At 41.3% G+C, this 26,852-nt stretch overlaps 1 protein-coding gene across 8 annotated transcripts in view; it reads right to left on the reverse strand.

The window, feature by feature from the left end:
- CASK (calcium/calmodulin dependent serine protein kinase) overlaps window positions 1-25,288 on the reverse strand; it is a 185,316-nt gene extending 160,028 nt beyond the window's left edge. For all 8 annotated transcript variants that reach the window (XM_059493309.1, XM_059493303.1, XM_059493308.1 and 5 more), the window contains exon 1: window positions 25,043-25,288. In XM_059493309.1, the coding sequence (XP_059349292.1) occupies window positions 25,043-25,101 (59 nt within the window). In that variant the 5' untranslated portion in view covers window positions 25,102-25,288. The remainder of the gene's footprint in view (window positions 1-25,042) is intronic.
- Between the last annotated feature and the right edge of the window lie 1,564 nt (window positions 25,289-26,852).

A 26,852-nucleotide genomic window follows, 5' to 3' on the forward strand; every position in this document is an offset into this window, starting at 1 on the left:
CATAATAGACAATAGCTCTGATGCACTTCTGCCACTTTGTATACATGTGTGTAACCACTTTCCGAAATTAATCTAAATAGTCCTTCTTTGAAGACCTAATTACTCATCAAGTGCCTACAAGGTCATTTAAATTAGAGAAATAGCATTATGCTTTCCTGAAAAGGATTTTTAAATTTTTTCTCTTGGCAAGCAAATTATTTCTACCTGACAACCCCCCTATCACCTTAACATTTCTGTAAAAATTTAAATTATATATATAAACAGTTCAGGTGATCTCTGGTCTCCCACTCTCGTGTAGCAAATTTTGAGGACATTTGTTCCAATTACCACACAAGTTCAAGTATAATTTAACTATGGAAAAGGTATTTTACATTTACTGTTCTGGAGCTGCAGGTTTGAAACATTTGTGCTCTTATACATATCAATTTATACTTACATCTTTTTTTAATCACCGAGGAAATTATAAATTATATCATTTGTGATGGGTGAAGCGTGGTATACTCAGAGAAGAGCTGAACACTCTCTGGATATTTGACAATGAATTTATCCAACTAATTACTGAGGCATGGTGCTAACTCCTGAAGATTTTAAGAGCTAAAATCACTAGATGGATTCATCTCCTTCTCTTCTCATAACTAAAATTTTTACTTCTTTTCTAATTTACTTTCACCACTGAAAAAAGGTCCATTGAAAAAGTGATTTAACTCACCAGGTGGGTCCCCCAGACACAGGTCAGGCTGTAAAGCCCCACAAGCCTGTTAAGGGGCCTGCTGCCAAGGACTGGCTTTACATCTATTTATAGCATAAACATGGGGAAGGCCAGATAAGTCTCATTAGCCTATTTAACAGCTATTTGAAGATTTGTTTATTTAAGCTGCAGTAGCTTAAAAATAGCTGCATAAGCTTCAGTTTCTTCAAAACATTTTAAAGCTTAAGCAACACCCTGTTAAGGTTGTTAGCAACACTACCCTTGGAAGCTTTTCACACCTTTAATAACTGCAGATATTGCTGCATTAAAGGACCTCCTGAACCCCAACAATCACAGCATACAAGCCTTTCATTACACCACCTTCAAGTCAAAGCCTATATGTGCACACTAAATCAGCAAGACAAATTCAAGAACTAATACCTTTTTGTAACTGGATTTAAATAAGCTAATTTTGGTCTTTGGCACTAGGTCTCAGTAGCAGGAAAGAATCTTAAACTCACAGACCCACGTGGCTAAACCAGAGGAGAGTAAACATTACTGCTGCACAGATGCCACTGGAGGCACAAGGATGCAACTTGGAAAAAGAAGAATGTGATGATCAGATTTTTTAAAAAAATGAAAAATAATCTGAACTGGTTTTATACAGTGGAGTGAAAAATAAGATACTTGAATTGTGTGCCAGAAAGGCAAATAAAGCCCTAATAATCATTCATGGACACATTACTGTAAATCAGTCAAAAGAAACAACTTCCTCTTAGGAAACAAAAATTCCTGAGTCACAATTAAGGCTGAAAAGAAAAAAAAGAAAGAAGAAAAGAACAAGCAGAACAAACCATGAACTGCAAGCAGCTGAGAACATTTTGCTACAGGAAATAAAACAATTAATGATGACCCTTTTTTTACACCTGACTTTCAAAGTGAGGTGTATCCCTGTATAATATCCCTCTGGTTTACATTTCAGTTTAAATTTCACTATCATTTGAAGGGGAGGAAAAGGGAAATCAACTCCATAATTATATAATGGTTTTAAGTTAAGCTCATTTTTTTCCACTCCTGTGCAGAAGACTATTTACTTCTAGTTTAGCAATGATGGTCCAGCAACCAAATGTCTACATTAATTGAGCAGAGATTTCAGTGGAAAAGCTACCTTGTACCCATGTGTTTTACCTGTGTTGTTATCTCCCCTCCTGAGAGAATTCCACATGGAAAACCAAGAGACAATGCATGTTCATTCATGTTTCTGTGATAGATGCAGTGAAACACAAGCTCTGAAAAACATTTGATTTTTTGCTTTTCTTTACAATGCAAAATTAGAGGAGGCTGAGAAGCCACTAAAACTTTTAAAATAATTAGGTTTACTATCACATAACTCCATGCAAACCTTGTCTAGTCTCACAGCTTCTACAAGAAATGTTAACTGGAATATGCTGTTCAAACGGAGGAACACAGGATCCTTGTTAGCTGCAGCTTTATTGTCTTGTACCCTTTTAAAGAATGATTTATTCCAGTTGTTACCAGCTTTACAGAGTTAAACACAATAGCACCACACTGTGGGAGAAAGCATTGCCATATACACACAGTGAATGAGGCAGCAATTAAGAATTGACACATCATCATAAGAAATGTTTCCAAATCTTTTGGAAGTTGTGCATTGCCCTCAGGTTTAGGATAATTAAGAATTGACACATCATAAGAAAAAGTTTCCAAATGTTTTCCAAGTTGTGTATGGCCCTCAGGTTTAGGATATGAGGTCTGAAGTACTGTCTAATAACTTTTAGTAATAAATGAAAGCTCCAACTTAAGATGACAAACTTGAAGGTTTATTACAGCCAGATTTTGAACGCATTTCTGATCTCAGCAAATCTGAGCATGCAGAATTGTGCATCCCATTCCCACTGGTTTTATAAACTGCAAGATACTGAATGAAGTACAGAGGCCATTCCACCTCAGAAACATCAAAACCAGCTGCCACATGCAAACCTTGGCTGCATCCAATTAAAAACTCAATGCTTCAGCCTCCTGCTGAGAAACTTGTCCCAGACCTTACAAAAACCTGGAGTGATGTTTCTCTAAATCATGTGCACAGAATAAGAGAATGGTTGAGGCTGGAGGGAAACTCTGGAGGTCATCTGGTCCACCCCTCATCATCAAGCAGGGCCACACACAGTGAGCTGCCAAGATCCATCTGCTCTGAGCCATCTCCAGGGATGGAGACTCAACAACCCCTCTGAGCAATCTGGGACAGTGCTCAGTCATCCTCACAGCAAAAACCCCAACTGTCTCGTGTTCCAGCCCATTGCTCCTCTCACCTCACTGAGCCTCCTGGTGACACTCCTCCTAAGGCAGCCCAGGATGCCACAGGATGTCCCTTTTGTATCACCAGGGATCATGGCTAGCTGGTGTTCACCTTGTTGGCCACCAGCCCAGATTGTCCTGCAGACACCCCCTGCAGCCCGTCTGGTTGCTGGGGTTGTTCCTCCCCACTTTCCACACTTATCCTGGTGGGATTGCACCAGGCTCCTGCCAGCCCATGGCCCCAGCCTGCCAGGGACTCCCTGGGTGGCACCACCACCCTCTGGGGCACCAGACCCTTGTCCCAGTTTGGTGGCACCAGCAGAGCTGCCGAGGGCAGACTGTGCCATCACCCAGACCACCCATGAGGGTGCTGAGCAGCACTGCACCCACTGCTGACCACGGGGTACAATGATGGTTTCTGGCCTCCAGCTGGACTTTGTGCCACCGATAAGCACCGTGTTCAATCCTCCTCACTGCGTGCTCAACCAGCCCCTATTCCTTTATTTTCTTCAAGAATCTTAAGGGACACATTTTCAAAGCCCCTTCTGAAATCTAGAGAGGCAACATCCTTTGCTTTCTCTTTATCTACCATGATTTCTTTTTCCACAGGGAAAAAAAGATGAGCCAGCTGTGAGTAGACCAAAGATCCCTGAAAACAACTGACAAATCAACTGTCCAATTAAATTTCAAACATTTGTTCCATGAGGGCAAGCTGAGGAAAATGAACTTGTGTAGCCTAGAGAAGAGGAAGTGTAAAGGACTAGCTGGCACTAATCTTTCAGCAGCTAAGAGGTTCTCAGGAATACACAGCCAAGCTCTTTGCTTTGGTCCAACAGCACACACATAGTGATCATGCATGGCGTAACTCATTCATTTCCAAAACTTCATTCACTTATCCGAGTCCTCAAGCTTTTTTTGTTTGCTTTGCCCAAGCAACAATGCAACACAAATCTTATTTATCCACTCTACTGCCTCTGGAATGATGGGTCACTATACAGGAGAGAAAACTGCAACTGCAAAAAAGGTTTAAAGGGATATTCTTTTTTTTCCCCCACCAATAAATCTTCAGACACTGAAAGAGGCCAGCAGCCAGAGAGTTTGCACTGCATTTTTTACTATACAATACATTAAGCATCTCTAGCCTTATTAGTCTGAGGCAGAGGTGACAATGCCCTGCTTCTTTCCAGCAGCATAAAAGACAGAAAAAATCTGTAGGGAGGAGGGACAGAGCACCATTTTCTATTGTTGACCGAATATAAATAACTGTCTGATTGACACAAAACCCCATATTCTGACTACATCCATACACTGGAATCTTCCTTTTCAGTGACAGATAAGAGCATCACACAATTCTATAGAGACATGGAAAGCTGAATGGCATCACAGTGTCTTGCACAATTCTAAGAAGGAAATGTAAAATTACAATGCCTGATTTCTGGTAAGCCACTATACAAAAATATTACATGAGCGAGGGCTATTTTTTATTAGGTCTATACAGAAGGTTCTTTTACAGAAAAGCAGTGCTTCAAAAGCTAATTTTCAGATTAATGTTTGTAAAATAAGTATTTCTACATGGCAACATCCTTCCAAGAACATTTAATCAACTCTTTCTTTGTAAGATGCCAAAAGCAGCTGAAGGTGAATTCTGTCTGTTGCTGACCTTGCACAATCCCACCCTTACTCAGGAACACTGTGAGGATACAGGAAATCAGGATACAAGGATTCAAATCAGCCTTATGCTGATTCCTGTGCCACTCATTCAATTCCAGACACTGGATTGAAAAAGCCAGTCTGGTTACAGTGTTCACACTGCACATCACAGGAAATGAAGAAAGTGTCATACTTGCTAATTTTAAAAGTCACACTTACTAAGTAGCCCTGGATAATTTTTCAGTTTGCAATGCTAGCAGGATTTTTTTTTTTAAACTGATGACTTACATGCGTCATATGGAAGTGTTAACGAAAACCAAAATACTAAGAATTTAAAAAAGTGGAGAAACTTACTCTTTTGGAACAAAGACAGAAGAAGTACTAGTAGGTAGATAGATTAAATCCACAGGACTCAGAATTTTGATGTTAATAGAGAATACACTGATCACTCAACTTCAGAAGACTAAAAAAAAACCAAACCATCACACAAACCCCTACCCCAAAGCACCAAAAAAACTCCACCAAAACTCAAGCAAACTAAACAAACAAAGGAAAGGTCTGCTCTGACAGCAAGATTTTTAGAAGAGTCTGTCAAGAGGTACAAAATTCTTCTGTATTTTCTACACTGTCTAAAAATAAGTCTGGCAACTGAGCATGAGTTGACAAATTTTGCCCAGTGAATGTCTTCAAGGTCAGCTGTGCCAATAATTTTTCATATGGTGTTAGCAAGTTTGTATTAATAAAAAAAGGCCCAAATGACTTTTGCTAAATTGAGAATTTCTATGTATTCACAAGACAGCTGCAGTAGAGTGCATGCAAACAGGATCAGGTAATCCATGCTCTCAAACAGAGCTACAACCAAGGGCTGTTTCCTGTACTGGAGATGAACACAATTCCATTCCTCACCTTGGGATTCCTGCAATTGTTCCCTAACCTGCTTTAGTCTGGTAAGCTAGGCTAACATCACAGAATTTGTGAAACATTTAAATTAACCTTTTTTATTTAAAATGAAGGGAGCTGTGCCACAAGCACTAGAGACAAGGGAAGAGCAAGAATGAAGATTTAGCAAGAGTAATCTAATCAGTTAAAATATAAGGATTAAGAAACAGGGGAAATATAACTTGAGATGGCTGACAACAATCAACTATTACCAAACACAATTATCCCATGATTCAGCTCAGTACAATTTTTTGAAGTCAACATTTTTGTTCATATCTTATTTTAACATACTAAGAATCTCTACTCTCTTTGCTCTTCTGGCAAAATGGCACACAAATAAAGAAATAAATCACTGCAATTAAATAACATTCAACTTCAAAGCCACTGAATGCTGAAGACTTGATGGCAATAACCTTGTCAAACATTCCATCCCTACTCATGAATCAGTCTTTGTGCCCTTCTGCATACTCTACTTTGCTAAAATGGTCTCTCTAATGTTTGATTATCACCTCACTAATCCTAATCCTGCCTTTCATGAATCTCATTTCCATTCCTCTTCCCCCTTCTCCAGCACCAGCTGTGTCTTTTCCACAATCTTTAGCTCATCTGGGATGTTTTCCCCCGACCTTTACAAATATCCTGTTATTAACCAGCAAATCAATTTCTACTTGCTGCTGCTTTTCTCTCCCTCAACCCACTTTGTCTATCCTTGCAGGCTGGCAATCACAAGATCTCCTCTGGTTGGTTGTTCAATTTCACTTTTCAAACTGTTCCTTATTCCTTCTTATAAACCTACTTTACTCATCTTTTTTCCTCTCTCTTCCTCCCACAGTCACCCTCAGCAGGAATCTTTCTCTCAGCAGCTTCCTAATCCAACTTCTGCTCCCCTTCTTTCTCATCCTGCAGCATCAGCAGAAGCTGGACCGTGCTCCAATTAAAAAACAAGCTTCCAAAAATCCACTTGGCCAGGATTTCAATGATTCCTGCTCCTTCCCCTTCAGGAATAACAGAAAAAAAGAGAAAAGGCAAAGCACTGAGACGTGATAAATTTTTTTAAACTAGGCTTTAGTTTTAAAATAAAATATGTAGATTTTTCACAAATTGTTAAAGAAGCCCTAAACCTTGAAGTCCTTCACTTACCAAACACACATAAACAATGAATCAGTCACTTATTTAAAAGCTGCTGCAGGAACTTTTAAAATTATTATTTTTCCAATGTATTGTCTGTACCAATGACTGCTTTTTATACCTTTCCATAAAACATTATAACACTGTAATTCTGAGTGAGAAAACAAAGGAATTTTTACTCTTGTATGCTCTAGAACATTTTTGCTTCTGCTTTCCTACAGTCTTCATTTTTTGTATTTATCCACCTTATAGAAGTTTTGTATGTTGGATCTAAAATGCAACTATAATCAATTCTAAAGAATTCTAGGTCAGTTTTCTTTAAATATTGGCATCTATTCTCCTTCTTTTTCTACCATTTTTTCTGGATTTGTTAAAGCTCTCTTTATGACTGTCAATGACATTCTTCAGTATTAACCTCTACTACTTTTGTTACTATATACCTTATATCTTTTTATACAAGCTAAACCAGTTATTACTGCACAAAAGACAGTTCACCTGGAAAAATTAATAAACCAAACAGACTCCTCAAAGCAAATAAAAATCCCAAACCACAAAACACCAAACCAAAACCCAGCATTCATGAGATGAACTCTACACAAACAGCCAGAAGGAGCACATCACACTTTAATGGACTGAAGTGCTCCTCCTTAGAGCAGCACAGAACAAGATGAATAAACAGAATTAGAAGCTCCAACCCGTAAACTGCAGCTTCCTTCACAGGCAAGAATATAACCTAAATCCCCCACTACCTGTAGAATTGTGTATTTTTGGGTACAGAATCACCCAGCTAGAACAGCAGGATTGTAGAGCTCCACACCTGACTGCTCCAGAATGTTACTATCAATTCTTTTCAACACAATGTGAAATTAAGGTACATAGAAAGCTTTAGAAAAGTACATAAAGACACCAGAACACTTACAAAGTGAACCACAGCCTACAGCCAAGGCTCTGCCAGGCTTCTCCAAGTAGAATTTGGGCAAAACCTTTGGTCTAAACACAGCCCTGAATCAATTCCATTTAATACACAGATGTAGATTCTTTGTCAAAAGCAGTGGCTGGAACTCACTAATTACTTTAGCAGGCACATTATAGGACTAAAGCTAATTCTGAGGGGAAAAAAGAATGAAATGACATTGTGGAAATATCAAGCTTTTTTTTTTTTTTTAATGTAGAACTTCATCCCTAGAAATTGCCTATTTACTGCTACCAGGCCAAAAAGCCCAATGACTAACTCAATGCCATTAAACCACAGATAAGTATCCTCTCAGCTTGTCACAATAAAAAAGCTCAAACTTTTAATTTGCTTTTATGTGTAATAACCCATAAGAGATGTGAATATGTTCCAAAAACATCTGCACTGGGGATATTTGGAAAAACATAATTGTTTTATTCATCTTAATTAGTACTTTGCCATTGCTGCTTTAAGATAAAACTTGGCAGCACAGTATGAGTGATAGGTCCAAAAAAAGCAAAAAATGACATCTTTAGCCTGGACAGAGCAGCATGAAAATATTTCAGCAGGTAGTTTTCTCTGAGTATATATTACTTTTTCTGATGTAAGGTATCTGATAGTGTTCAGCCATTGTTAAGACCTGAAGACAAGTCAAAGGAGGGGGGAAGTCCCAGAAATGGAATTAAAACAAATTCTCACAAGACATAACATCCAGCTACCTCTATAACAATAATAACAATAACAACAATAATAACAACAGTAGAAGGCAAAATAAAAGACGCTCGCAGATGCTACAGCAAATGCATCTACCTGCCTCAAATTTGGGTGCAGGCAAGGCTCAGTCTCGGCAATGAGAAAGTGGCAAAAGACAACTGAAATACACACTGGGACTGTGGTGAAAGACTTCTATAGACACGGCAGGAAATGATAAATCTGCCACAGCCTTCGGTGCAGATGCAGCTTCAGGACAGCAACAACAAGCAGAAAAAAGTTTCAAGGCTGTTCCACACGAACCTTCCCAGCTGGAGTAAGGCTGAATGCTGAAAGGAAGGATTTATGGCCAAGCAGTTTGTATGAAACTTAGTTTTTCTCCCCCAATATGCTGAAAATTATGCTATGCATGTGCTTTAAAAACAAGCAAAAGAACAAACTCGTTTTTGCCCCCACAGACATTATCAGCTTATTATAAAACTCTCTTGGGTAAGCTTATGCCATATTTCAGAATTGAATGTACTAATTAAAATAAGGATTTGCAGCAGCTCAGCAAGGTTTTCTTTCATCAGTTTGTTAAAGCATTTATTTCAATTCTATCCTACCTTGCAAAAAACTGAGTCTGATTTACTCCTACCTGAAGACCCAGCGACAGAACCGGGAAGGATGATGGTCACAGTAATCTGCTTTTCCTCTCCACATTCAAGTGAGAAGCAGCTGAGTAGGTCAAGAGCTGCCACCTCAACTACCCCTACTAATGGAGATCCCACTTCTGATTCTCAATGCAAACAGATACTACAGACTGAATACTCAAAGCCCCCTTCCCCAATTTTAAATTAAAGTTCAACTGAAAAGACTAAAGCAATACTGCACACACCTCTTGAGAGTCAGATCTTGCTTCTTCCCTCTGGGTGCAGACTTGGAATGCAAAATAAATACAAACTCCTGCATACCTTGGATCTGCTCTCTCCAAATACCAAGAGGGTGATTCCCACTCCCCAATTTATTATGGAAATCTTACTCAACACCAACTGCCATAGCCAAAACCAGAAAGAAAACAATCCATGAAAAGAGTGCTATAAGGAATCTAGAAATCATTTTAGATAGTTCACAGATGTCACAGTTCAATTGTGTGTCCAGGGTAGCAGCAACCTGGGGTTGAGCCACACTTACAAAATTGATTATTTCCAACTGTTTGCTCATTTCATCTCTTAAGGAGAAAGGACTCCCTTCATATGGCTAGAAAATTCCATCTTTACAGTCTTGTCCTTTCTGCAGGTATCTGCCTAAACAGAGCTTTAAAACAACTGCTTTATTCTCAAGAGTTTAGTCCAAATGTGACTTCAAATACAAGCTGGGGAATGCTATGCCAAATTAAAAGCACTTTCAAAAAATAAGTATATTCAAAACTGCTAATGACCTCCTGATCCTCCTCCACACTTTTTTTTTTTTCCTTTGGATCATTCAAGAAAGGTGCTGGTCTGGTTCTCAACAAATGAATTTCCACATGTGACACTCAAGGAATAGATAATTGTGTTAACTATGTGATACCCCTCTGTGACAAATTACATTCCAAGTACCACTGAGGAAGCATCACTGAAAGGCCCCTTCTCCCACTGATGTTTTCCAGCACATGACAACCACATGTAATCAATCCACTGAGAAGCAGAAAATATTTGTCTGGGACATTAAAAAAAAAAAAAATTATAATCTGTGCTCTCCTTCCAAAGACACAGACTTGTAATCTTCTTTCTGATAAACTGGTTTCCTGGTTTAACTGTTTTCATGGCTTCCAACTGTTCCCCAGTTCCTATCCATGTGAAGATTAAAGTTTTAAGAGTAATTGCACTGTAGTTGGAAAACTGGCCAAAGTCCCTGAAGAGAATGACTGAGTGGGAACCTTATGAAAGGGGTGAGAGGAGAAAGACATTTTTTAATCCTCATTTATTTTCATCAGTCTAGTTTAGCCACCCAAAAGAGCAAGAACATGAACAAAAATGAGAAAAAGGGGTGGGGGGACACATCTCAAGGAACACTGCTCGATAAGATTTTTTTGGGGGTTTTTTAAGAACTTCATTGGACACACTTTACTACATAAAAAGCCTTGAAAATGAACACTTGCACAGAAACTCCTTCCTGGACAAGACAAACTTGAGCTGTGATATTAATATTGTGAATATTTGTACTACTTGCAGTCAACTTCCTCACAAGGAGATAATTCCCATTTTACAGAATTTCCTATAGAAAGCTGTAGGATTTTCATACACTGCATAAATGTTACCAACTCTTTACATAAACTAACATGGACTACAATTTAAATAAACTGTTTTTATAAGAACTATCTGACTATAGTTAGAATCTCTACTACTAGACACTTTTTCTCAAGAACTTAAATCAAGAAGCCATTTTAATTGGTAAAAGAGTATATGCTAATCAATTTTAATTAGCAACTCACCTTCAACATAAAACTGAGCAGGCTGAACACAACCCTTTTTTCAGTCCACTCTGAATAGCACTAAACATTCATAAACACACTGAGAATTTTGGACACTGGATCACTCCAAACCACACTATCATATTTACCTTGTTGATTACTAGCGCACTAATACTGAACAATAGCCCTTCCCAACCTACCTGTTCAAAAGGAGTAACATAAAACATGCTCTACTGAGAAACAGGACTAGCTAGAGAGGACTGTGAAAACACCTGGAACTACTTGGGGAACAAAACAACAACCACAAAAATAGAGGATATTTTCACATCAGATCCACACTGTCCTCTTTCTCACTCCTGGCATGCAGTAATTATGCCAGGATCAACAATGTGCTCCTGATTCTGGCTGTAACAACTCAGCTCCCATCCATTAAAGCAGACAAAAATATAGGGGCTCTGCAAGTTTTGCAGGGTCTTGACTGGAAACAAGTGAAATTACTTAATTAGCACTCAGTCAAATGTGATTTTGGACTTGGCACACCTCTGTGCATTTGAGCTGCTTGAAGGAATGCTGATTAAAGACTTTTGCACATCACTAAAGAACAGAATATTTTCTGAAGCTTTATAAACAACCTATTTCCAAAGAGCATTTAAGCTGACAGGATACAAGGTAATATTTATGTTTGTTAGAAGTGAAGGAGAATGGGCAAAAAAATGAAGCATTTTACCAGCCCATTTACATGTGTATAAATTAAAAAAAACCCAACCCAACATACAGCGTTGGTATCAGCTCTGACATACTAACAGGGCAGGATCACACAGCTCTTCCAATGAGTTTACTGCTGTAATATTTTCCACAAAACACGAGCTCCTGCACAAGATATGCTTCAGACTTTGGAGATACAACTTTCTCCTTTCTCTTGGAGATTTGTATTTCTGAAGTCCTTTAACTTGAGCAGTAGGAATGTAAGTTTTCCTGAGATTTCAAGAGTTATCCTGTAAGACATTATGTTGTCTAAAGAAAGCAACAAGGAAAAAAAAAAAAAGCAGCATTTTTTAATGCAAAATCACAGTGATTAGAAAAAGTAGAAAATGTGAAAAATACAAAAAGCAGTTTCTTCTAATTAGAGTATACAGGAGCAGGTTCCACTCTTAAAACTTTATTATAGGTTTATACTTTTTAGGTATAAAACACTTGGTTTATAAGTGTTGTTGCTGAAAAACCCTTATTTTCCCAGAAACTGACTGGGTAGAGAAGAATGGTTGCTAAGACAAGCAGGCCAAGATCTTATTTCCCCCTGGTGAGAAGAGATCAGATAAACTTCCTCCTTCCACACATGCTCACAGGAACACAATTCCACTGCAGAGAACCACCTCTCTTCCTTGAACCCTAGGCAGAAGCAGTGAAGCCACACAATTTTAGTTTTTCCATGCTGCAGAGGCAAAGTCAACCTGTGAAAAGAACACACTTTCCTCTACAGCTTTTACAGGGAAAAAAACCCAACCAAATCAACAAAAAAATCACATTAAATATCACATTAAATACCTGAACTGTCATCAGGACTTTGAGACAGCAACAGAACAGGTTACCCTGTACCACCCCCTCCACAGAAAACAAACACAGGTCTCAACACCTCAACACTACAGTCTCAGGTGGCTGGAGATTGAAAGATAAAACTGTAAAATTATGACACTTTTTCAAAGGTCCTTGTAACTCTGAGAAACCTTTTGTTAGCGCAGGTTTCAGACACTGGAACTGCAGTTTGATTTTGCAGCAAGCCAGTTTCCATGGGAGCAAAATTGTGACTGACAGCCATCCCAGAGTCTGCTGGGAGCCCAGGGAGACTGAACAAAACTGAAGGAGATCTCAGCCAGAACACACCATGTGAAACTTTGTATAGAAGTTGTTAGGAAAAGTTGTCACTGATAGGAAAAGAAATATGAGGCAAAACAAGGGAAAAAAAATCCAGAATGAAGCATTGGCAGAGCTACCGAGGAGTGTCACATTACAAAGGAGATGCTAAAAGAATGAAAACTGGCAAAGAAACACTTAAAAACCATTCAGGTGTATTGACACTCAAACTGGAAGTAAAATGCTGGTACTGAAGAGACCAGCAAAACCCAAAACTGTTCTGTATTCAATAACCAACCAACAGAATTTACTGTCTTTATCACAGTAAATACAGTAACAGGATTATGACTTAAAAAATTTAACAGACAAAATGAGAGCAAAAATGCAGAAAGTTGGGTTATTAACTAAAGCTGTATCTGAAGGTGAAACAAAGAAGAATACAAGATATTAAGAATACAAGATATTTCTCCTTAGAAAAACTCCCTAATGTATTCTCAGGGGAAAAAACCACAGGGGACATCTATTTTCCTCACTGATACAAGCTTTACAAAACAAATTCTTCTAACAGCAGCCATGAAATCCAGCCAAAATCTGTCTTTTTAAGAATACAGATGAAAATGCAGAACTAAACAGCAGCTCAAGATAAATTTCATCAAGAAACTAGAGATGGCAGCAAAGTCTCAAGCTAGCATCTGAGTGTAAGAGGGAAAGTTAAATGAAAAGGAAAGTTCTGAGTAATTCTTACAGCTTTGCCCAAATGGTAAACATTTCAAGTTGCTTTTTCTTTTATCCTTTTTCAAACAGTGACAAAAAAAAGGAAACCTATCAGTAAGAACAGCTACAAACCACTGCAAAGCTCTATTTTTAAATGCAAAAACATCACAGATCAATTTTTAGCACATATGAGAAAAAGAATTTTAAAGCAGCTTTCAGCAAAGCACACGTTTAAATCCTAATATGCATCAATATTCTCACAAATCACTGATTTCTGAATGTTCCAGCCATATATATGAAACCACATTTCAGGAAGGTATTATTTTTACACTCTTCCTTGTCTTTGCAGCTTTAACAAATACTGGGAAGCTGGATACAGATGGGTTTTGAGAAGAGAATTTCCCAAATTAGTCTTCTGGAACACTTTAAATTTTTACAAAATACATAAGCAATATGAGAAACTAAGTCCCATTGTGAAATACAACTAACATTCAGGGAAAGAATCACAGAAGTTTCATCCCTTTCTGCTTAACTGCATCCCTGAGAATAATTGCAGATTATACTTCTGAGTTTGCTGTTTAACACAACACCTAAAGGATCCTGGATATTGAAAAGCACCATCTCAAGAGACACTGGAGCTCATGGAGAAGACCCAAACCAACATCCTGCTGTGGATTTTGCCTCTGCTACCTGGGACATGTTCTCAGAACTTGCCAGCCCATGCCACTGCATCATCTGTGCTTGGAGCAATCCTCCCAAAATCAGGACACTCAAATTAAAATCCTTCCCCAAAACACAGTGCCTGTGAAAGCACTCACCAGGCTAAAAAATATGGGAATCAAAACTCACAGCTGATGTTTTATGGAATTATTTAAATATCACCAGACCCACTAAGAAGGGAAACGAAGCACCCATGATGATAACATTCACAAAGCAAAAATCCAATTCCCAGTCCCTGTTCTGAGCAAATTTTAAGTATTTCAAACACACAACACTAAACAACTCCACAGTCAGCAATCTATTTGGAAACACCTCTTATCAACACAGCAAACAGACAACTTGAACTTTTGAAAACTTCAAACCAAGAATCCAAGTAAGAAGATTCATCTGCAAGAGCTGAGGAAGCATCCTCAAAGTGTATCTCAATGGCAGCTAGGAAGTTTTGAATACTTTACAATTACAAGTGCCTGCAGCTGATAAAAAAATTGACACACTTGAGATCTAAGATTAGGGAAAGAACTTCTGATATTTTAAGCACCCTGTTTACTTTATGCTTTTAAAGATAATTGAACCTTAAGGGCTGAACATCCGAGAATCTCAGCCAACAGATAACTGCTTTCTCCAGAAAGGAAAAAGTAAGAAAAATAATCTTAATCTAATAGCTCTAACAGAGCAATACAGTTCTGTCTGACCTTCTGTTTTGGAAGCTCCTTTTGTTCCTGTCATGTCTGTAATGCTGAAGGTCTGAAATTAAGATAGTTGCAGAAACACACTAAGAAAAAAGGTTACTCCTAGTTTAGGGGCTGTAGAAAGGTAAACAGTTTTCTGTAAATGGAAGTTGGTACTTTTCAATCTAAACTTGATCCAGATGCACTAACACAGAACTTTTACTAAAAAAAGGGGAAATAAAAACCCAAACAAAAACCCAAACAAAACAAATTGACAGATAGGCAGATATTTTTACTGAAACAAGTTCTTGATCAATACATTTTACATTTAAGTTTAGAGCAAAACAAAATCTAAAAATAGGTGGCTGAGGAAAACTTCGGTTTTGAATTTCTTCAACATTCCTAAATATGCTATCAGAGCTTTTGCACACAATCACACCAGAAGCAGAAGTAACAGATTTGGTTTCTATAAAGATTAGAAATACCCACAAACATCAAAGCACACTTGCTGTTCAGAGCACACTCAACTGTGAACTTTTTATGTTCTGAAGGACCCAACAAGGCACATGCACATTTGAAGAACATCTAATCATGTCAGAAGCTAATATACTTCAAAGAATTAATTCAAATATTCAACAAATAAAAATGCCAGAATCAGTTGCCTTCCTAATTTTAATTGGCTGTGTCACCAATTAAAATCCTAAATGAAGTGAGGTTCTGATGTAAAGTTATCGCTTGGTTTTAGTTACAGGGAATAGGAGTACGTGTATAGGAAAAAGAAAAAAACAAATTAGGACCATAAAAACAATTCTTTTTTTTTTTTTTTTTTGTGTGTGTGTTAATAATTGCATGTTAATTTGGAATGTTTCCTTTCCCCTCAAAAAAAGTAATCGGTTTCCCTTTTTTCTTGCCCTTTCCTTACCATTGTCTGGATTATTGCAGAAAAGGGTTTGGAAGCTAACTTCCTGATTATACAAAAAAACCCAAACATACTTTTAAGAAAAACCTGACAAAGCATTTTATGATATGGTCATAGTAATTCACTGCTGCCACAGGTGAGAAGAGGGGAGAGGTGCCTGCACACTTTATCTCTCTCCATCCCTGAGCCTTCCACCTTGAGCAAGCCCTGACTGCACTGTAGGTCTGGTGAAGCCAGTGAAAATAGCAGAAAAACCACAGTTTCTGTGGTGCACCTGGCTCATACAGACAGGTGAATGTGGGAGTGTACACAGGGGAAGGGTGGATCACTCAGGGCACATAAAGAGAGCAAGATCTCCGAGAGCAACACCTCCTCCTTCCAGCAGCAGCAAACTGAATTCAGCTCCTGTCACCAAGATGCCCTCACGCACTGCTCACACAGGGCACAAGGAGGAGAAAGGGTACCACTGCCATGTTCACACAAACAACCTCCACACAGCTACAGCTTGTCACAGCTCTCCTTCCTGAACTATGATACACTTGCTGAGGCTGCAGGATCACAGAGGTGCAGGATTTCACCTCAATTCCCACCCTGGTTCCTGCTCTGCATGCAGCCAGACCAGTGCTGAGCAGACAGGTCTCTTCTAAACACATCCAACACAACCTATCTGCTGCTGCTGCATTCAAGTTCAACCCTGGCAAACATAAAGAGCTGCACAAAGCTCTTTTCTAGGAAAAATTACTAGCTTGGATCACTACTGATGTAGAAAAGATCATATCACTTAATACATAATTCGCTAAACTGTTTGTCATCCTCACGGGCCACCCTCACTCCCACCTCCTCTATCATCTCCTAAGCAGAAGGAGGGGGGTGGAGGAGTGGTTTGAAGAAGGGAGATAAGATTACCTCACTTGCTTCCTCACTATCCCTTCCATTTACAGGTGTATTGATCCCTCTAATTGAGTGTAAATGAGTGCTTTCCCACGGTTCAGAACTGCTCCCCTCCGTTCAGTATCGGAGCAACATCTGGAGCCAAAATACAAAGGAGAAAGTGGGCAGCTGACAACTCCATTTGGATGATCAGGGTTTCCCTGGAGCAGTGTGGAAGTAAAGCAGTTACACAGCCAAAGGTTCCAGTTGTAAACCCTGTCCCCAAAATGAAAGTGGGAGAAAAAAGGAGGCAGAGGAATATGGCTAAGTTCTGAGATGGTCAGGACAAGCTGAACTTTCTTTTAGGAGAAGTTCTTTAGATTTTTCTGGGGTTTTTTTGTTTGTTTGTCTGTTTTTTTCCTTTTGATGGTGTTATGTCTACTTCACAAGCCCAAATAACAAGACATCTAGAAAAAGATTTCAAGATTTCATCAAGTTCTGAATATCTTACAGACTGTACCTGAGAAGCCTCAACCTTTCAACAACTAAGACTTCCTTCCTTACTCCTAGTGATCTTTGGATCAAAAATTCAACTTGCAAAAGCCAACTGCCTTCCAGACTCTGGTAGCTGAATTTACATGAAGTCACAAGTTACCCTAGAATAACGTGTTCCTAGGAAAGGCACACTTTGAAATTCTAAGGGTTTCTTAATCTCAGCTGCAGCAGAACTGACACTTTGATAAGATAAAACTAGTTTTGCAACTTGCCTTAAAGTGCTTCCAAACAACTGAACAGAACACATTTTGAACCACTGTAAATGCCTGTACACCCCAGCTTTTACTTCTAAAAAATTTGTTCAGAGGAAAGTTTTGTACAACTTTCTTAGTTCACATATCCTAGGAAATTTACTCACTATTAAATGCTAGGAATAACTGCTTATGCCCACATAATCCAGAAAAGAAAATGGAGATGTTAGTTAAAAATGAAATCAGAGTAGCTGCAAGCAGTGGCCTCCCATTGGGTAGTCAAAGAAACAGGTGAAGGAGCCAAGTAAAAATCTATTCAACCAAATGCTACTTAGAATCCTTGGTGAAAGGCAAATATTCAGAACTTCTTAAACAGACAATAAACTTTGTGAGTTTGTAAGAACTATGCATCAACTATTAATGTTTTCAGGTGCTGAAAACATGTTCTAACTACTGACTCCTGAAAAAGTGAAGTCAAAACAGAAATTGGCAAAATATTGATAAGACAAGAATTCTGACAAATCCTAAGCCTGGAAGAAAAGCACAGCCCCACTGCAACAAAAGACAGAACATATGAACTAATTTGCTGGCTACCCCTTCTTATCCTATTCTAGAAAAAAGTGATGAAAATAAAAGAGCAAGGCACTTGTTAACCAAGGTACATTCAATTCTGTCCTGTGAGAATATATTAGGCAATAGTCCTCAGTCCTTTTAGTCCTAAATTTATCCTGTAAAAGGTTTTTAGTAATATCTCCAGAAAGACTTTGCTTCTCATACAAACTGAAGGGAAAAAATAAAACCTTATTACAATGTAAAGGTCTTTTATGGTCAAGCTCCAAAAATTATTCTAACCTTATTTTCACTGTTTACACCTCCAAAAAAAGATACTGGTAAAAGAGATCTTAAATACCCAGCAACACAAAGGTAACTGAAATGCCACAGTTCTGCTGTGCGCTGCTGTTTGCAACAAGGGCAGCATTCCTTGCGCCAACAGACACCTCCCAAGGAACCCTGCAACCCACCCTGACTGCAGCACAAGTTTATGAAGAGAAGGCACTAACCTGGCACACAAAGCACAGTTCAGTTTACAGCCATGATGAACTCAAGGCACTCTCTCCCCATGCTTTAGATGCCTCACCAAGGTTTCCTCTTACACACTTATCTGATGTAGGCAAAGAAAAATAAAAGCTCCTTGGGGTTCTTCTGGTGGGAATAGCTGACACACTATCTCAAGAAGTTAGTTTAATTTTTTAAACAGGTAGGGATGATAGTTCTGGCCATGCTGATAGTCATGCTGCATATTAAAAAAAAAAAAACTCCCTTCATTCATGAGAGTTATTTTTATCAACTCTACAATTGGGCACGAAATACCTACTTATAACAACCACTCGTTTCTGGAGTCATCCTTCTTTAGATGACACATTTAATGTGACTACAAGTTTCTGAAAAATGATCTTTGGAAACATCATACTGAGGTTAATAATGCTTGATTACCTTTCATAGTAGTGACATCTGCATAAAAGATTATAAAAAAGCACAGTGTATCACACAGAGGGCTAAGTAGGTGAGTGGCTGTTGACATAAAATGTGTCTCTCTTCTTTCCCTAATATTTCTTTATCCTAGAGCATTTTATCTTAAGTACTATGTTTGAATTGAAATTCAAAAGATTGAATCAAGAATTACTTGGGTCCTGAAGCCTGGCCCCCATTTTTCTGAAGCTTCATACTATTTCAATAAAATGATCAAACTCCTAACTTATCAAATCTTCAAGTCAAGGTCACTTTTTTCATCTCACAACTTCTCACAGACATCTGATCCAGAACCTCAGTGGTGAATTGGTCTAAAATCTTCAAACTTTCAGGCTGAAAGCTGAAATTACACAGGACTAGTCTGCTCAGATTTGCTCACTTTTAAGGATTCCTTCTCTTGGGTGTTTAAACACATAGATTGTGCAGGGGCTTTGTAAATATGTTTTTCTCAGCTTGTATTTTCCCAGATTGAGTACCTCCAAACTCCCCTCTTAAGCAATCCTCAATTTCCCAATCACTACAGCTGTCTTGTTCACATCACAAGAACCACAGAATCATTTATGTTGGAAAAAACCCCCAAGATCATCAATTCCAACCTCTGACCGATCCCCACCCTGTCAGCTCAACCACGGATGGCACTGAGTGCCACATCCACTCAGCTCATGAGCAGCTCCAGGGATGGTGACTCCTCCACCCCCTGGGCACTCATTCCAATGCTCAGCAACCCTTTCCACGAAGGAATTCCTCCTCAAGAAGGAGCTACACAGGAGTGCTGCTGGTTATCAACATCAGAAAAAGCTGCACAAATAGAGAGTAGTGGTTGAAATGTACTCTGCAACCAGGTTTGTTCATTCTATTCTGTGTTCAGCTGCTTCTCTTAAGTAGGCAGAGCCTCTTAAGTAGAAATGGGTCACTGCTACAGCTAAAATCCATGGCAGAATAACTTACCTAAGGTTATACTCTAACAATCATACACTACAAATAATCAACCACTACTTTCCTGAAGAAGCGCACATCATGACCTCATGCTTAAATCAAATATTTATTATAATCTGTTACTCTTATGTACTGTAACAGTGACAACAGCCAAGAATGTTTTATTAACAGAGAGTTTCAAACAGCACTAAAAAACTCAAAAGCTGAACTAGACAAATCAGTTGCCATACCCCAAAGAAACTCCCTTCCCCATCTTTACAAACAGTGAGTACATACTACAGTTGTTTCACATTTCCATTTGATTTGTCATTAATTACACCCATCAGTTATTTGCACTGGTTTTACAGGAAATGCAAAATCTCAACAGTGTACTAGACTAGAAGTATGTTTGAGAGTCAACAGCATTCTAATTCCTGTGAGTGAAAATGGAGGCAATAATGAAAAACAATACCACTGAAACCATCAAAATACCCCTACATAGTTTTGTTACCACAATAATTACAATTATTAAAAGTTTTCAGTATTTCTTGGACAAGGAATCCACAAGCTCTGTCATCCTTTTCATGAACACTCCCAGACTGAGGCATAAACCCAAAACATCTCCAACTCCAGCTAAGAGCTTAGGATGGAATTGCAATTACCATCCCCTTGTCTGACTTCAGTGGGCTAGAGGCCTTCAAATTTTAATGAAAAAAACCAAACAAATAAATAAATCCTGTCCCATGATTGCATCCTCAGCTCTTATCTGTGTTGTTCCAGCTGTGTTATCAGTCTGGAAGGAGAAGGGAGCAATGCCTGCTGGCTCTTGCCTTTTAACTACTCTTTACTAGATGGAAGAGCCCAAGCAGAGAGATTCATCCCATCACAGAGCAAAGAGGGATGACAACAAACTAAAATCCTCACACGTGCAGTGCAGGAGAGGATTAGCCTCAACCAAGATTGCAGAGAATGTCCTGGAAGCTCTGACAGCATTAGCACCAAACATCATGGTATCCTTGGGTACTGGAAATGCCAACAACTGCACTACTACACACACAGTGATGGCACATACAGCCCACACACAGAAGAGAAAAAATACAAAAATGTAGTTTAAGTGACTATTAATGTCACAGAATGGATCAGGCTGGAAGGGACCACAGTGGGTCATCTGGTCCCACCTCCCTGCTCAAGCAGGGTCATCCCAGAGCACATGGCACAGGCTGTGTCCAGATGTGTCTGGAATATCTCCAGTGAGGGAGACTCCATGCCTTCTCTGGACAATCAGTTCCAGTGCTCGGTCACTCCACAGTGAAGGAATTCTTCCTCATGTTCAGGTGGAACTTCCTGGCCATCAGTTCCTGTCCCATTGTTGGACCCCACGGAGCAGAGCCTGGTCAATGCCCTGAGCCTCCCTGCAGACACTGACAGGGATCAGGGCCCCTCTCTGCCCTCCCTTCTCGGGGCTGGACAGGCCCAGCTCCCTCAGCCTGTCCTCAGTGAGATGCTCCAGCCCCTCCATCATCTTTGTCACCCTTCACTGGATCAGTTCCAGGAGCTCCATGTCTGTCCTGTCCTGAGGAGCCCAGAACTGGGCACAGCACTCCAGGCGATCCCCACCAGGGCTGAGCAGAGGCACAGGATCCCCTCCCTACAGCTGCCAGCCATGCTCTGCCTAATGCACCCCAGGATTAATGACTTCAATTGTGACCAAAGCCCTTTCAAACACAAATAAACAACTATCATCTTTATCCCATTGTATTTACAACTTAAACATTTGGAGAAATTTTAAGTAAGTCCTACTGTTAGAAAGGTCAGACAATCTTTATGGTTCTCCTTTAATGCTAACATAAACTGATATGGATCTTAAGAGGTACAGAAACGTAAAACCAGATAATTTAAAATAAAGTCCTTGCAGAACAAGGCTCTATCATAAAAACCTTGCCTCATTCTTCTAGATTCAACACCTACTGAAGACAGGCATTCTCTCTCTGGCATAAAGAAAACTCCTGCTATGTGTACGTGGAGCTTCTCTGATAGAACAGTCTGCACCTTAGATGAGTAGCCAAGAAGTTTCAATTTTACACCTACTACGCTTTATAAACTACTCCAAGCATTTTGAATGAAAATTCTAATAAAAAATAAACATGTACATTTAGCACTACTATCTGTGAGCTGTCAATCAAACGCATGGTCTGATCCACATAGGAACAGCCTTAAAGATTTTACACTGTGAACTTCTCAACCAATACACAGGGAGAATCTCTTCAAAGTCACCTGGAAGCAAGTTAGAAAAAAAAATGCCACACTTGTATTTTTCATCACTATCACTTATCCTGAGATATGTTAACACATTTTTGAAGGCTAAAAAAGAAATCCTCAATTTATTTCTTTCTGAAGAATGTTTGTGTCAGCCAAGTTGAAGAGATGCTAACCTCAAACATAACATGTCTGGTTAAGTAAAAATACATGACTAATGTTAGTGTCATAAATGCCGCTTTAAAAAGTTCAATAAGAAATTGGGATTGTTATTCCAATTTGTATTTTCAAATAGCTTTCAGCAATGGAAAGGTATACTGGAAATATATGCAAAATAAGATTTCCCCTAACATTTTCTTCTAATGAAAACATGAATTAGAATTTCTCTCTATCCCTCCTGGCCTTTCTTTCCACCCACACCCCTTAAAAATGAAAAATGCACGCTTGCAGAACTTAAACACCCTAAATGTCACATAATAAACAGTTTATCATTGTCATTCCCATCAATTCATTCATATACTACTACCCTGTAATTGTTCCTCACCAAAAGCTATTATTGCTGCATTTACTCAAAGTCAGTCTTATCAGTTTATTGTATTTAGAAGTGTTTAAAGCTTATCCTAAAGATCAGAATATGCCTCAACAAATTGGACTGCCTACTGTCAGCCAAGAAAGTATCTCCTGATTTCTCTAGTAAATTGTATGAGAACTTTGACTAAACACTCAGACATTTTACAAGCAAAGACCTCTTTCCCACACCCTTTATGAAAATACCTTTTGCTACCTTAAGTGACAGTGGTAACTACCTATTCAGGAAAGATAAATTACATTTCAGTATTTTATGTGTCCAAAATGCAAATGAGAGCCAGATGTGCTAGCTGCAAGAACCAAATCACTGTATCAATCAATAACAAATCCCAGGGACATGCAGACATTTACTGTATGTTTCACTGAAAGATGTTTGCTCAGATGCATATGGAGCAATTCAAAGCAGATCTACAGCAGCTTTCCTGATGTTTCTTATGGACAGACAAGGTGGTAGCCAGAATCTGTAAACTAAATAAAGATGCTGCACCTCTGGTCCCTTGGAAAAAATCCCTGCGTAGCATTGCAAAGAAACAGGAATATCATTCATGAATTGTACATGAAAGTTGTGTATTTATATTTTAAATGTTTGGGTTTTTTAGAGGATGGACTTGACATCTGTGCGGAAAAACCTGAGTAATCCCAAGCAGCTATCAGCCCTTCACACCACCACTGCTGCTATTTTCAGTGAGACACCCTGTTTTTGCTACAGTGTTCTTGGCATCATCCTGCTGCTGTGATTCAATATTTATCTGTTACATCTAGTTACATCACAACACTCTCTACAATACCTAAATCTCGTGTGGAACTTGTGCAGCTTACACCTAATCCACCGGTTTTGAGCTCTCCCGTCGAAATTCTCCAGCCTCAGAAGAAAAAGTCGGTGGAGATGTGCAAACATCTGGCCCCGTGTGAATCGATCATCCATCCTCTGAAAGGGTGTGCGGTCATGCATGAGCACTGCACCTTCCTGCTAATGGCAACCGGGCAGGAATGAATCCCAGTGTGAACTGCAGTGCTTACCATAAAACCACTTGTGAAAGGAGTGTGCCAAAAATTGCATTCAAAACACCTTTAATAACAACAGTTCTGCTCCTACAGAAGCTCCTCAACAGCATCAAGTTATAATAATACACCATTTATGATGGCAAACAAGGCCCTTGGAGCTTAATATTTTTAAAAGTTGTGTTAGGAGCAAGGTGGTGGTGTCTTGTGAAGCGACACAACTGAGTGCTGAAACTTCTGCTGACAACAAAGCCACCTGCTATGTCCAAGACCAGCATTTCAGTATAATCCTGAGAAAAGATTAATTCTGGAATATTTTTAGCCCTGGCTTTGAAAGCAGACAGCACTCCACATACACTGAAAAGCATCAGGGTGGAGAGCGGGCAAGAGAATACATGCAGGAAACATTCTTTGTTTATAACCAAAACACGCTCAATTATTCTCATAAAATCCATTGTCATGAAGAAGAAAACTCCAGGCACACTGAACAGTGTCACTACTAAGGCTTGCAGAGCAATCTCAGCTTTGGAATCAGACACACAGAAAATCAGGCAGTCTCAGTATCACCGTATCTTCCCTGTCCTTTTTGCAACACAGACACAACTACAGAAAATACATGAAAGACCGACGAAGAAATAAAGAACGGATTTCAAAACTGAGCAGTCACGGAAATATGGGGGCAGGGGAGAATGGAGTTCATGTTTAATTCTTTATCACCATCTGATTTGGGGGAGTCTCTGCACATTCTTGGTGACTCGGATTGTCATTTTCATCCAACAGCGGTAACCCGAAACAGCAGCTGGGGAACGCCAGCCGCTGCCTCAACTCCCAGGTTTCATACAAGCCTCGAGCATCGGTTTAACAGCAGTTGCATAATAAGACTCAAAAGGCCAAGCACTCCTCCTGCCTTGTACATCTCCATTTCCACACGAGCCACAGTGATGGATCTGGACGAGAACCGAGCACTACCCGAGCGCCACTAGCAAGCCGGTTATTATGCAGCAAAGAAGAGGAAAACCCAACACCTGGCGCACAAATATGCAGACACCCAGCGAATAGGTGGATCTACGGAGAGAGCTATCTTCCCTCTCCCTTCCCCAAGAGGCAATCCTTGATGGGTGTGCCAGGAATGGGATATCGGAGGGGAGGAGAAGAAAAGGGGTGGGAAGTGGTTGCCGCTTGCTGCAGCCAGGCTGAGCGATGGCGAGGTGGTTAATCATGGTGGCTGAGGAAACATGGGGTCACTTCTCCCCCTTCCGCCTCCCGTGTGACGAAGACGGTGGGCACCGGCCACGGGGGGGACCCGCGCCCCGCACGGACCCGCCGGCGGCGACTCAGGTGGGTCCCGGGCGGAGCATCCCGGTGCCCGGTGCGGGCGGGGGGCGCGGGGCAGCGCTCCCCCCGCCCAGCCCAGCCCTGCCCTGCCCGCTCCCCGCCGCACTCACTTGCCGATCACCTCGCAGAGCTCGTACACGTCCTCGAACAGCACGTCGTCGTCGGCCATGGTCCGGGCGGGGGGGCTCAGCCCGAGAGGCGGCGGCCCCGGGGACGCCCGGCTCCCCCGCCGCTCAGCGCCCACCGCCACCACGGTAAATCCCGGCCGCTCCCAGCGCCGCCCGCCCGCCCGGGGCTCCCGCGGCCGCGCCGGGACTCCCCGCTCCTGCCGCTCCTCCTCCGCCTCCTGCCGCGGCCGCCGCCGCTCCCCGCGCGTGTCGCACCCCCCGCGCCCCCGCCTCCCACCCCCCTCCCGCCCCCTCCCTCCCGCGCTCAGCCGCGGCTCCCGGCGGGCGGCTCCGGCTCAGCGGGGCGGCGCGGGAGCCATGGAGGGGATCGGGGCGGGCGGCAGCGCCGGGTCACTCCCTCGCCGGGCGGGAGCGGGGCGCGCGTTCCCGGGCGGGCGGGAGCGCCGGGAGGGAGGATAATAGTGGGAGGGGGGAAGGGCGGGGGGAGCCCAGGCGCGGGCGCTGATTCTGCTCCCGGGCGCGAAGAGGAGGCGGCGGCGGAGAGGCGGCGGTCGCGACAGGCGGTCGCGATAGGCGCTCGCGGTACCGAAGGGCGGGCGGGCAGGCGGGCGCGCGCGCGTGCTCCCGGTGCCGCCGTCACGCAAACCCGTCACGGGGGCGGGCGCCGCCGGCCGCGCGCGCGCACGCGCGCGGGGGGCCACGCCCCCAACCGCCCGCTCGAGGGGTCCGGGGAGGCGCGAGGCGAGAGTGGGGTGGGGGCTCGCGCAGGCGCGGGGCGCGGTGACGTCATGGAGCGGGGAGGGGGGGTGTGACGTCATGGCGCGGGGAGGGGGTCGTGGCGCGGGTGCCGCTCGCGCTTATCGCTCCGGCCGCCCTTATCGCCCTTATCGCCATTATCGCCCCCATCGCCCCGCGGCAGGCACGGGGGGTCCCGCCGCCTCCCCGCGTCCGCACCAACCAGGCTGCGGCAATAAAGAACCTCAGCGCGAACCCGGCTCGTACAGCTCTGTGCAGTGCTTTATTCCCATTCAGTGCATTCCAGCGGGATGTGAGTGTTTTCTGCAGCACGCTCTGAGCCGCCTTTGTCGCAGGGAAAGCCGCTCTTTATCCCCGAGAGGAGCGAATTCACCTTTGGGGATGCGCCTTCGGAGCCGCTCCAGCTGTGCGGCACCGCTGGCTGCTGTTCCTGCAACAGCCCCAAAACACCGTGCGAGACACCCGGTGAGCCTTAAAACACCCCAGTGCCTTCCCCATTCATGGTTACACGGTTTTTAACATGTTGCACCCGTGTGCTTCTCCAAGTTTTTGAAAACTCGGCTGGTTTGTGGAAGAAAGGAAAGTTCTTTTTGAAGGAATTAGTCAGGAACTCGTGCAGTTTACAAAAAGTGTTTCTCTCAAGGTACATTAGCACACGTGCAACTTCCTAAAACTCCTTAACTGAGGTACATTATGGAATTGTTCCCCAGACAAAGGAAAAAACTGTCAGAGTGGAATTATCTGATGAAATGGGTTAAAGGTTGGCTTTGAAACATAGAGCTGACAACACTTTACTTTGTTCCTGTCTCCAGGCAAATTTAAAAGGAAAAAAACCCAAGAAAATGTAGTGAAAATAATTACATCTAATTAGTTATGTCCAATAATTACATCACTGCACAGTGCTGTCTTCCAGGGTGAGAGACATTCCTGTGGGTCTGTGCTCCATCCCATAACAAACCTTTTAAAAATATTTAAACCACCATCTGCTCTTTGGACTGCAAACAAAAAGCTGATATATTTAAACTGTTTCTAAATT

Source organism: Ammospiza nelsoni, chromosome 2 (genome assembly GCF_027579445.1).
Source record: "Ammospiza nelsoni isolate bAmmNel1 chromosome 2, bAmmNel1.pri, whole genome shotgun sequence".
NCBI lineage: Eukaryota > Metazoa > Chordata > Aves > Passeriformes > Passerellidae > Ammospiza > Ammospiza nelsoni.